Source organism: Cheilinus undulatus, linkage group 7 (genome assembly GCF_018320785.1).
Source record: "Cheilinus undulatus linkage group 7, ASM1832078v1, whole genome shotgun sequence".
NCBI lineage: Eukaryota > Metazoa > Chordata > Actinopteri > Labriformes > Labridae > Cheilinus > Cheilinus undulatus.
Genome location: NC_054871.1, coordinates 48136138 through 48148743, shown reverse-complemented (window position 1 = coordinate 48148743; position 12606 = coordinate 48136138). Strand labels below are relative to the sequence as shown.

Sequence of the window (12606 nt, the reverse complement as noted above, 5' to 3'; positions counted from 1 at the left end):
ATCTCTGCCTCTGGAGTGTTTTTTTTAACTGAGGCGGAGTTATAAACAAAGAGCAGGGAGGAGCAATTAACAACCATTCATATCTGTGTGTGAGGCTCAGAGACAGGAAGCAAACACACATGAGAGAGCCATATCATCCAGGTCAGTAGTTAGTAATCTGGAAGATAGTTTGCAGAAATCTCCTCCACTATGACTTCTGAAACAGCTGCAGAAACTGTAACGGTGAAGACAGAGGAAGGAGCAGCTGGTGCTGCAGCTGGAGGGAAACGAGAATGGAAACGAGAGGTGGGAGGCTTTCAGTGATTTGTTTTGAACAATGTGGGGTGAATATGATACCTAACATGTCTTTTTTTGTCTTGCAGTGCCCCATGGGTGATCGTCACATCCATAGAGAAGATGTGAGAAAAGTTTGGAAAGAATGCCAGGATGAAAGCTTTTGGTACAGAGGTAATGATCTTTAAAAACATACTTAACTGTAATTTTATCGCCGTAGGAAACCAACAAATCTGTCATGACTACATGGTCTGGTTCAGACACAGCTCGTCTGTCAGCAGCCTGTTCATGAAACGCCATGTTTACATTCTTCTCTGTGGCCTTAAAAAAACCCAGAATGAGGACGCACGCTAGAAGGTATGGGTGTTCATTCTTTCAGTATCACAAGTTTTGCATAGGTGGAGTCAGATTAGGAGTGGTTTAAGGTAACACAAATGGCACATTATTTAAAAAAAAATCACCTACCTGCTCGGACAAGTGTAACAAAACAAACAATAGATTAAAGCTGTGACAGCTACACACCCACACAGCTCCAAAACAACTATCAGAGCAGCAGGGTGGATGTTTCTCACAGCCAAAACAGCATTTCACCCAAGCTTTAACCATAGCTGCTTTTACAAACTCCTTTTCCACAAACTTGTAGTGTTTTATGTGCAAACACTTGATTATCTGCAACCTCTATCCTCTTCCTTTTGCTCACTGCTGCGGAGCAGCAGCTACATACAAGCTTGACGTAATATAATCATGAAACAGCAACAGTCCCTTCTTCATGAATCAGAAGTTGGCAGCGTCCTTTAAGTCAAACGAGGTGGATGAATGAGTCGGTCTCTTTACTGTTTCGGTCAAAGTTCAGTCAGATTAAACTCAGGCTTAGCCAGGTGAGAACAACTATTCAGAGGAAGTGAATTTGTGTGACTAAACAGTACTGTTTAATCAGCCAAAGAAAAGTCAGAAAACACCGATCAGTACTCTAGAAATTATCTAAAATCTACTATCATGCTCTAAAATTAATCTATCAGAAATAAAGCATTAGACAAGATTCAGAAAAGTTACAGTAGCAAGAAAGACTTTCCTGTTCCAGGCAGAAAGCTCGAGCAGAACCAGACTCATGCTGAACCTACCTGTGTAGGGGGGTGAGGGGATGGAGGTTAGACTCCACATGAACTACAGCTCTAAATTTTTCCACTGTTTATGTGTTATTTCAAGCTCTTTGTCAGGACTGTCTCAGTAAACCCCCTGCTTTTCAATTAAGAGAACTAACTAATATAGTAGGAATAAGCTGAATAAGTAAGGGTCACATTTTTAAACTGTGTTTTTATTGTTTTTTGTAGCATAATCCACAATAGATGTACAGGCAGTATATTGTCGATGTTTTCATTTTTACATTAACAAACATAAGAACGAAAGAATACATTTAAGGAGAGGAAAGCTCATTTGTATGGCATATTTCAGCAACAAGGCAATTAAAAGTGCATCACACAGGACATTAAAATGCAATGACAAAGACCCATACTAGAAACTAGGGCTGGGCAATAAATTGCAAATCAGATTAAATCGCAATATGGCCTGCTGCAATTTTCAAATCACAGAAGGTGCAATATTTTCTAAACCAGTTTAGAACTGTTCTTGCAGCAGAGATGTTATATATTACATATCATGCAATCATTCTAGTGCCATATTTCTAGAACAGAGTACAAAAAAAATTATTTTCTTCATTTTTGTGTTTTTTTCTTGTTAAATGTCAGAAATATATAAAAATTACTATTCCCTTTAATACAACCATTCATATCAAATTTGCAAAATGAGTTTTAAAAAATCATCACAATTAGATATTTTTTAGAAATTGTTCTGGACAATTTTAGCTCTTTTTCAGGTTACAAATTAAATCTTCAGAAAAGTAAATGTTACCCCATTAATACGCCTGCTCTCCATCTTCGATACACAGATATGCCCTTTAAATTCAGAAAAAAATGGCTTTAAATATCTTGGCATTAATGTTACCCGCACACTACCTAGCCTGTTTACAGCTAATTTTGAGCCCCTTATCTCCAAGACCAAGATTGACTTAGAAAGATGGAGCGGTTTGCCACTTTCATTGATTGGCAGAGTAAATGCAGTAAAAATGAACATTTTACCAAAATTTCTTTTCTTGTTTCAAAACATTCCGTTTTTACTCTCTCAAAAGTTTTTCAAAATGCTTGACCAGTTAATAAGCTCCTTTATATGGGGAGGGAAAGCTCCAGGAATTTCTAAAATTCGACTTCAGAGGTGCAAAATAAGTGGGGGTATAGCACTGCCCAATTTTCGTTTCTACTATTGGGCTGCTCATATTCACAAGGCTCTTTACTGGCTTGAATCCTGGAATACTCCTTGGTGTAAACTGGAAGCGCTCTCTTGTACTTCATCTTCCCTTTCTGCTCTGCTGCTGTCCTCCATGCCACTAAAAATTAGCTATTATACAGACAATCCTGTAGTCTTTAACACTCTGAAAGTTTGGCAGCAATTTAGATGTCACTTTAAGTTTTTATCTGTATCAATTTTGGCCCCAATATATAATAACCACCTATTTCCCCCTTCATTGTTAGACTCGACTTTCTTGCAGTGGTACAAAAAAGGTATCAAGAATTTTCAAGATTTATATCTAGATGGGGTATTTTCTACTTTTTCTTCTTTGTCATCTTCATATGGGTTACCTCCATCACATCTTTTCAGATATTTTCAAATTAGGAATTATACGTCTACCACTTTTCCTAATTTTCCTTCACTTCCTTCAAAACTTCCATGGACTGATGTGCTTTCTTTGAATCTACATCAAAAAGCATTAATTTCCAAAATTTATAACTGTCTTGTCTCATTCAAAGATAGCAGAACCATCAAAGCCAAAGCTAAATGGGAAAAGGAGCTCGGAACAGAGATAAGTATGAGATGCTGGGAGATAGCCATTAATAGAGTCCAAACCACCTCTACCTGTGCTAGGCTTAGCTTTATACAACTTAAAGTGTTGCACAGGGCTCATCTCTCTAAATCTAGGCTTTCAGTTATATATTCAGATGTCCCAGACATCTGTAGCAGATGCCATAACACTCCCTGCAGCCTCAGTCATATGTTCTTCTTATGTCCAGAGTAGCGTGGTTATTGGAATGGATACTTCAAAACTATGTCCACAGGGCTTGGTTTTAATTTACAACCATGTTCTCATGTAGCTATCTTTGGTGTCCCTACTGAAACAATTTTAAATGCTCTAAATTCTAGGCAGAAACAAATAATTGCATTTACATCTCTTATAGCTTGACGTACAATACTGTTACATTGGAACTCTCCCAAGAGTCCGTCCTTGGCTTAGGGAGGTCATGTTTTTTCTCAAATTGGAGGAAATGAAGTACACTGTTAGGGGCTCCAGGGATGAATTTTTTCATACATGGCAACCCTTCATATCCCATTTCAATGCCATGCACCGCTTGCCTTCCGATTAATCGGAGCATTGCTAGATTAGATAGGACAGTTAAGGTTTTATTCTGTACCTAATGGCTTCTACCCCTTCACAGTGAGGCACAGTGTTGGTGTGTGGGTGGGTGTGTGAGTGTGCGCGTGCATCTATTTGGGTGTGGGTGGGTGGTTACGGGGCTTATAATGCACTATGTTGAGGTCAGTGATCATATGGTACTATTTCTGTTTGTTTTGAATTATAATTTGTCACTACAGTTAAATATATATTTTGAGCAATGTCCATTTTGGGTTATTTAATGTGCATTTGTATATGAATATATTATGATTTTATTTATTCATTTATTTTTTCTCTACAATTGTACCAAATTACTTTTATTTATATTTGTTCAAGGATGTTGTTGATCACTGTTGTTGTGTATATCTGGATGTCGTACCCCACTGTTCTAAATAAAAGTTAAAAAATTAAAAAAAGAAAAAAAAGAAATTGTTCTACCCTACTTTAATCTAATATTTTGTTGGTTATAGTATAGAATGAGTTATTGCTGTTGTTTTTGTTTTTGTTTATTTTTTTTTGTAAAATGCATGAGGTGAGGAACTTAAGAAATAATTGCATATTAAATCGCAATACTGGGTAAAAAAATCTCAATTAGATCATTTTCCCTAATAGTTCAGCCCCACTAGAAACATTATAAAAGAAAGATTTAAGAAGTTAAAAAAAAGAAAATATAACCACTAATGATTGCCAGATTGCCAGATGCAGAAGCGCGATTCGTCACTCCAGAGAACACGTCTCCACTGTTCTCCACTGCATCCAAAACTTTGCATCGCACTTGGTGATGTATGGCTTGGATGCAGCTGCTCGGCCATGGAAACCCATTCCATGAAGCTCTCTACGCACTGTTCTTGAGCTAATCTGAAGCCCAAATGAAGTTTGGAGGTCTGTAGCGACTGACTCAGTAGAAAGTTGGCGACCTCTGTGCACTATGCACCTCAGCATCTTCTGACCCCGCGCCGTCATTTTACATGGCCTACCACATGGTGGCTGAGTTGCTGTCTTTCCCAATCGCTTCCACTTTGTTATAATACCACTGACAGTTGACAGTGGAATATTTAGGAGCGAGGAAATTTCACCACTGGACTTGTTGCACAGGTGGCATCCTATCACAGTACCACGCTGGAATTCACTGAGCTTCATTTGCACTCTTACGAATGGCTGCTAATTGAGACTGCATGGCTAGGTTCTTGATTTTATGCACCTGTGGCAACAGGTCTGATTGAAACACATGAATTAAAAAATTAACAGGTGTGACCATATAGCAGGGGTCCTCACTACATTTGCACAAGGGCCAGAATTAGTCTTGACAGAGATTGTGGGGGCCAGCCTTTTTATTTTCATAAATATCTTGGTCTAATTAACATATTATGAGATTAGAATTTGTATTTTCTTTCAAAATGCACACCATTTTAGTCGTTATCGGTGAGATATGTCTATTACCTAGACTACAGTCAGCCTCAAGGTGGCAGGTGAGATATTTTATCTACATATTTCAGAGGTTGTCATGTGGTCATTCACTGGCTTTGATGGTTATATGGTGCGTCCTGATTGGTGAAAAACGTGTGCAGAAAAAGGTCTTTTGTTTTGATTCTCAGGCAGGAAAATTTTCACTTTAAGAATTTGAAGTAGGAGGTTGACACAGAAAACTGGTCCTGATTTAATCAGGACTGGAATGATAAATATGTGTATGGATCATATTTACTAATGAATCCCTCGAGGTTGATTTCTGCAAAAACAGATCAAATATCAAGTTGTTCTTGATAAAAGTGTTCTAATATTCAGCATTTTTGGGGTTGATTTAATAACTGCAGAGATTTAAATCCTAAAAATACCCTTAGAACCACAATGTGATTTTCCATCTGTGTATCTTCTGAAATCAGTGATCCTCTGTGGGCCATATGAAAAGCTTTGGGGGGGTCCTGATATGGCCCCCGGGCCACCAGTTGATGATCACTGCCTTATAGTGTATAAAAGGCTAAAAAGCAAAAGTTCAAGGATATATGAAGTCCTTTCATCAACTATGTCAAGAGTTTAAACTGGACAGGTGATCAAGAACATGATTGAGCTACATGGAAAATGCAATTTGAACTTAAACTTATTTTAGTTTTTAATTATAAATCATTTAATTTTATATCCAGCAGATATTGTCCATTTATACTCAGTTTTGTATAGATCAGTGGTTCTCAAACTGGGGTCTGGGGACCCCTAGGGTCCGCGAGCCACAGCGTAGGGGTCCGGGAAATAATTCAAAATGAATTGTTAAAGTGATGCTGTTTCATTTAAAAACAAATAAATACATATAGGAACCACACTGCCATAAAACCACACTAAACCAGTGACTCCCACATAATTCAGCTTTGCGCCAATAAAACTCAGATATAATTGTGAGATATCATTTAAATCTATCACTCGTCACGCATCAGTCACTTTGCTCAAGTGTGCAAGTCCAGCTAACAACAATGGATGAATATTAAATTGCACCCACTTCATCTTGCCAGGCCCAAACCAGCTAAAATGAGAACATATGATTACAGCTATCTCAAGTCTGTTTTTTTTTTTTTTTTTTTTTTTTTTTTTTTAAATGAGAACAGCAGCAGAAGACCCAAAATGTTTTGTGTCTCTGTTTTGCAAATGAAGCCTCCAAGCTGAAGTGTCATCTGATAACAAAGCATGCAGAGTTTAAGGACAAAACAGAAGATGTTTTTCCTACGAAAGGGCAATAAAAATGCCAGTTCAAATATGTTTAATCAGCGTGAGGGTTATGTGGAGGTCCGTGGAAAATTTTCTGCCCTGTAAGAGGTCCCTAGCCCCAAAGAGTTTGAGAACAGCTGGTATAGATTACCTGATCTTATGATTAGAGGAGCATTATTTCATTTTTTTTGTGTATATCTACTTTTGTTGAGTGTTTTGTTGATAAAAGCAGCAGCTTTGTGTTGGATAAATATGGTGAAAATGTAAAAGCTGTAACTAATGGAGCTAAAGTCAGAAAGAAACACTGGAATATTGATTTGAGATCTCAACTTAATTATCTAGTTTTCTGACTCATCTCTCTTTAACAAAGCTGGCTTTTCCATGATAATTTTCTTTTCTAGAGAATTCTAGAAAGTAGCTGAAATCTGTATGTAATCATGGGAAATTGGGTAAGATAAAATGCATGCATGCATGTCCTCCAGGGCTTCTGTATTAATGTGCTTTTTGCTCTATCCTGTCTCTGTTTTCAGTCATATGTTTTGCACCGTCAAACGCCTGAACTGCAACCTTTTTTAATACATAAATTTGAGTGCTTGAAATCTTCTGGAAATTTGGATCAAGGTTTCTCATGACATAGGTGGGGATGGCTTCTGAGGTCAGACCAGTTAAAACTATTGCTTTAAAGAAAAAAAAAACACACTTTTGCTGCTTTGAAAGGGTTTTTAAAGAAAAATGTAGCAACAATTATATGATTGAAACGCTATCATAACAGTATATCTCCGTATGTCTCATGAATGTTGTCGATGACTGATGGTGATAAATTAAAGCTTCTTTTTTTTTTAATTGACTTGAAAAATGTGAAACTTAAAGTCCTTTCAATCATATAAAAACAAAGTCAGACAAAAGCCTTTGTTTAAACTTCGTTTCATTCTAGGTTTAATGATAATTTTATATTAAGTCAAGACATTTGTTTAGGAGTCTGTTATGTGGAGCTGTTCAGCTTTAGGCTGATTTCTTACCTTTTAATCTTTTTTCCAGCTCTCCCCCTCTCTCTGGGCAGCATGGCTGTCACCGGCGGTCTCATCTACAACGGTAAAGCGCTCACATTCAGATCCTTTTCTTTCATCAGTATCATAATGGCACATATCCCATTGGTTAAAAAAGTTCAACTGTGTTTGTCACTGCAGGAGTTTGGAAGCAATCAAAGAGATTGGGTTACTTTCCAAAACTAGCAGGTGGGCACCGTTTAAAAATTAGATTTAACTTTTTAAGTAGGTGATAAATCAACCTGCAGTCATCGATCTTTGATTTTTTTTTTATTTCAGTGGCTGGAATCCTCGGTTTCGCAGTGGGAAAAGCATCTTATGTTGGAACCTGCAGAAGCAAGTTTGCAGAGCTTGGCTTGAAGGACGGACCAGGATCTGGACCCTGGTCTGAAGGAGGACGTGGACCATGGAAATCTGGTCCAGGACACCGGTGAGGGATTCACTGAATTCAGATGAAGAGATTGATTGAATCTTAGTTTAGTATGAATTAATCACCCTTTGAATCTCCTGTTTTTTATGGCTTTTCCAGTTAAACCTGAGGTTCAGACATGTTTTTAGGTCGTCTGTCCATCCATATACAACTTTCTTGTGACAGCAATAGCTCCACAATATTTTGACAGATTTTCCTCAAACTTCCGCTCAAATGTTGAGAAAGGGTGTTGCAGTCTCGCAGGCAGTAGTTTCAGGACCATAGATCTAAAACCCTGCTTGTGCACATGCATTGGATTTCAGGGGATTCTTTTAAATACAGATTGCTTGACATTGCTGTTGCTACTCCTCATGAGAGCAATGAAGGACAATCAGAGCGTAGTACCTAATGACTTAAGTATGCTCGAGTCCTTCAGAATGAGGTGTTTTGATAAAAAAAATTAAGTTAGTAGAACAACATGTAAATAAAAGTCAAATTAATTAAAGAAATTCAAGAGTCTTTGGCACAATATAAATGGTACAGATTCTTAGTATCTGTAACAAGATGAACAACTCCCTCGTTAAACCTCATACATTATTCCCACGTTATTATCTTTGGCCTTGGCCTTTTTATTCATTTGTCAGCCAAATTTATCTCAGTATTAGATTTTCAGGCTGGTTTTGTGTTGTTTTAGCTTTGATACTGTTGCTGTCTACACCTCTTATGTTTTTATGTACAAGCTGCCATGAACCAATTAGGATTCATGAAGTTGAGTGAACTGAATAAACTTCCTAAGACCCTGCATCCACATATGAGGACATTACATTTTGGCTTTCCTACATTAGAGCAATCATTTTTGGTATTAGAATTGATGTCGTAACTGTCCAAAATGTCCATTCAAGTTTAAGATATTTGCTTGAAATGCTGGGGCAAAATTTGGTGTTTGAATGTTTTAGGGAATTTGCTTGGACGTTATCAAGAATTTTTATGGAAATTATTAGGATACGTTTGTATACACTGCCTGGCCAAAAAAAAGTCGCCACCTGGATTTAACTAAGCAAATAGGTACGAGCCTCCTATTGGATAATTACTGCATAGGCGATTATCTTTCAGCTGGCAACAAGTTATTTAACCCCAGCTGATGCAATGAGTAACTTCTCATTTCTTAAACAACCATGTCAAAAGACACATCCTGTGGTTGTGGACAAGATGTTAGTCTGTTTAAGAAGGGTCAAATCATTGGCATGCAAAAAAGGCTTCAGTTTGTTAGGGAGCATAAAGACTGGACTCTGGAGGAATGGGAGAAGGTCATGTGGTCTGATGAGTCCAGATTTACCCGGTTCCAGAGTGATGGGCACATCAGAGTAAGACGAGAGGCAGGTGAAGTGATGCACCCATCATGCCTTGTGCCTACTGTACAAGCCTGTGGGGGCAGTGCTATGATCTGGGGTTGCTGCAGTTGGTCAGGTCTAGGTTCAACAACATTATGTGCCCAACGAATGAGATCAGCTAACTACATGAATATACTGAATGACCAGGTTATCGGGCTCAAATTGTGAATGGTGGTTCAGGGAGCATGAGACATCATTTTCACACATGGATTGGCCACCACAGGATCCAGACCTTAACCCCATTGAGAATCTTTGGGATGTGCTGGAGAAGGCTTTGCGCAGTAGTCTGACTCTCCCATCATCGATACAAGATCTTGGTGAAAAATTAATGCAACACCAGATGGAAATAAATCTTGTGACATTGCAGAAGTTTATCGAAACAATGCCACAGCCAATGCGTGCTGTAATCAAAGCTAAAGGCTGTCCAACGAAGTATTAGAGTGTGTGACCTTTTTTTGGTGGTGACTTTTTTTGACCAGGTTGTGTATTTTGAAAGGTTTTATTGCTTTGAATTTGTGTCAACTTTTTTATGCATTTTTATGGAAATATGGGGAAATTATTAAAATTTTGGGGGGAATTTGGGTTCAGGATCGTCCTTTAAAATTTTCAGGATTTTTCTAAGAAAACTCTAGGGGATTGGAATGTTTCCATCATTTTCATTGAATTTTGGAGAATGTTTTTGAAAATGTCTAGAATTTGCCAAGAAAAGAAGGGGGAATTTATTTCAAAATTTGGGGAATTTACTCAAATTTTTTCAGGAATTTGCATGGAATTCTGGGGGAAATTTTAATGGAATTTCTAGGCTTTATGAGGAATTTTCACAGAAAGATTTGAGGACTATCTAAAGAAATATTGGGGTACTTTTCATGAGAACTTATCAGACTGTATTTATCCCAAATAAGTGGGAGAAAATAAAAATGCACTCCAAACAAGGGCTCGGGTCTCAGGAGGTTACTCTAAGAGAAAAGAAAGGGTCACCTTTGTTTTGAACCCTAATTGTGATATACAATAAATTAACATATTTATTATAATAGTAGTGTGTGATGTTTACATGCCAATGACCACAATATTATCCCAACAGACACTGCCACCATGTGTGTGAAGAATGTAAGAAAAAAGGTGAAGCTGCACCTGCACCTTCAGAACAAGCCAAAATCTAGAGGTAGGTGGACATGATGATACACATACAGTTAAACCTACTCAGTATAGATACATTTCTAGGTCTGTTTGCACTCAAATTTATACTTTCTAATTATGAATTAGATCTTCAGTTCATGCTGGTCCTATTTTGTATTCTTAAGTTTGGTACACTGATGCACTTTGGTTAAGATAACCTGAGTTTCCTGTTTTTGTTTTTCAGTCTCATCAGAGACGCTGAGGCACGGCCTGTCAGAGTGGAAGTATCAACCGCAGCTTTTCTATATGAATGCTCTAAATACTGCATATAATATCTCCAAAATGTCAATGTAATATTTTGTATGTTCACCAGGAACTATGCACAAGTTTGGCACTAGGGGGAGCTGCTGTCTTATCGTGCTCTATATCCATGTGTAAAGATAATTCAGTTTGAAGGCATAACTGCACTAGCAGGAATATAAACATTTATTTTTAAAGTAATGTGTGATTGTTGGTCCTTTATTGACTGTCTCCTTATTGAAATGAACTGAAATACTCTTCTCCAAACAATAATTTATATTTTTTTTTCACACTGCAAGTAAAAGAGCTACATTTGACATACTTTAGACAGTACTATTAAAGAGACACGATTTATTATGCATTCAGATAATTAGACAAAATGATATATAGCATTCCTACCAATGAGATGATTTTATTCTTACAATCATATACAAGTTATTATTTTTTAATATCATTAAATTTTAATTTTTTTTTCCAAAATTGTATCAAGAAAATAGGAACAAAAATTAAAATTCTGTAATAGGCTAGGTGCCATTGTTGTATTTTTAGGAGTGTTTTTTCTTTATAGGCTGCACAATGATGCAGTTAGCCCTGTTACCTGACATTAACGAGGTTCCTGGTTTGAATCCCAGTCAGACAGGGCCTTTATATGAAGTTGCATGTCTTCCTTGTGCATGTGCGAGTTCCCCCTTTCTACTCTAATTTCCTCCCACATTGCAAAGACATGCTCGTTAGGTTAAATGGTGACTCTAAATTGACGGCAGGTGTGAGTGTGAGTCTGTATGTCAGCCCTGTGACTAAGGTTGGGTATCTACCGTTTTTATTCTAATACCAGTGCCTGAACGTTAAAGTCAGTGGGTGAATAAAAAGCTGTCTTGATATTGTAAATTATTCAGAGAAATATTTCAGAAGATGCCTGTAAACTTAGGGTCCAAAGGAAATGGGTGTCACTTCTTTATGGAAGAGACTAAAAGAAAATCATATTTTGCTATTGCATCAGAGACAATAACATGAATAGGTCAGTCAATGGTGCTGTGTATTAAACACACATACATAGGTCACACTAATTCCATAACACTGTGTGTGCCTTTCATTTGTAGTAGCAGGGTACCAAAATGAAGCAATATGTTGTTATTTGGCCTGGTAGGTATTGGATGTAATGGTACCATTGGCATCATGATGGCAGAGGTGGAAATAGCACAAAAATATTGCACTCCTGTAAAAGTACGATCAATAATGTTCTGGCCTATAAATCTACTCAAGTAAAAGGAAAAAGTATTTAATTCAAAGTTTACTTTAAGTACTGAGTAGCTACTGAACTACAGTTTGAATTAAACATATATGGACCACTTTAAAGGTGTCTATAATGGTCCAGACTAAAGGGTTTTACCAGTTTTTCTGGTTTCTGAAGAACTACTTTCCTTTAAAGACCACTTTGTATGCATTTTTTTGATGCATTGGCAGGAACAGGCTTCCTTACTTTGTTTTTTGTAACTGCCACTTTGATAATTCCAACATGAAAATAATTTATTTCAGCGCATGTTGCGGTCTTCTTACAAAATATATTTGTAGTCTCGTTTTTTTTTTTTTTTTTTGTCGTTTTTTGTTGTTGTTGTTGTTTTGTTTGTTTGTTTTGTTTTGTTTTGTTTTGTTTTGAAGAGCATTTTAGACATTCCTGACACTGCAGCTTGCCAAATGCCCGCCAACCCTTGCAGATTTCGGTGTACGCTGGTTTAAATCCAAGCGCATCCATGCCATCGTCACCCACACGACGTCATCCAATCAACAGGTCGTTTTCGCAGGATTGCCACGTATCTAGTGAAATAGAAAGCTGTATTTCAAGTGGGCGTACACAATCTCAGCCAATCAGGACGAAGA

At 37.4% G+C, this 12606-nt stretch overlaps 1 protein-coding gene across 1 annotated transcript; it reads left to right on the top strand.

Moving 5' to 3' along the window:
• ociad2 (OCIA domain containing 2) lies at positions 1 to 10929 on the top strand. The gene is made up of 7 exons (XM_041792036.1): positions 1 to 285; positions 363 to 447; positions 7505 to 7558; positions 7654 to 7701; positions 7792 to 7942; positions 10394 to 10474; positions 10673 to 10929. The coding sequence occupies exons 1-6, from the start codon at positions 190 to 192 to the stop codon at positions 10470 to 10472; spliced, it is 513 nt and encodes a 170-aa protein (XP_041647970.1). The 5' UTR covers positions 1 to 189; the 3' UTR covers positions 10473 to 10474; positions 10673 to 10929.
• The last annotated feature ends 1677 nt before the right edge of the window (positions 10930 to 12606 follow it).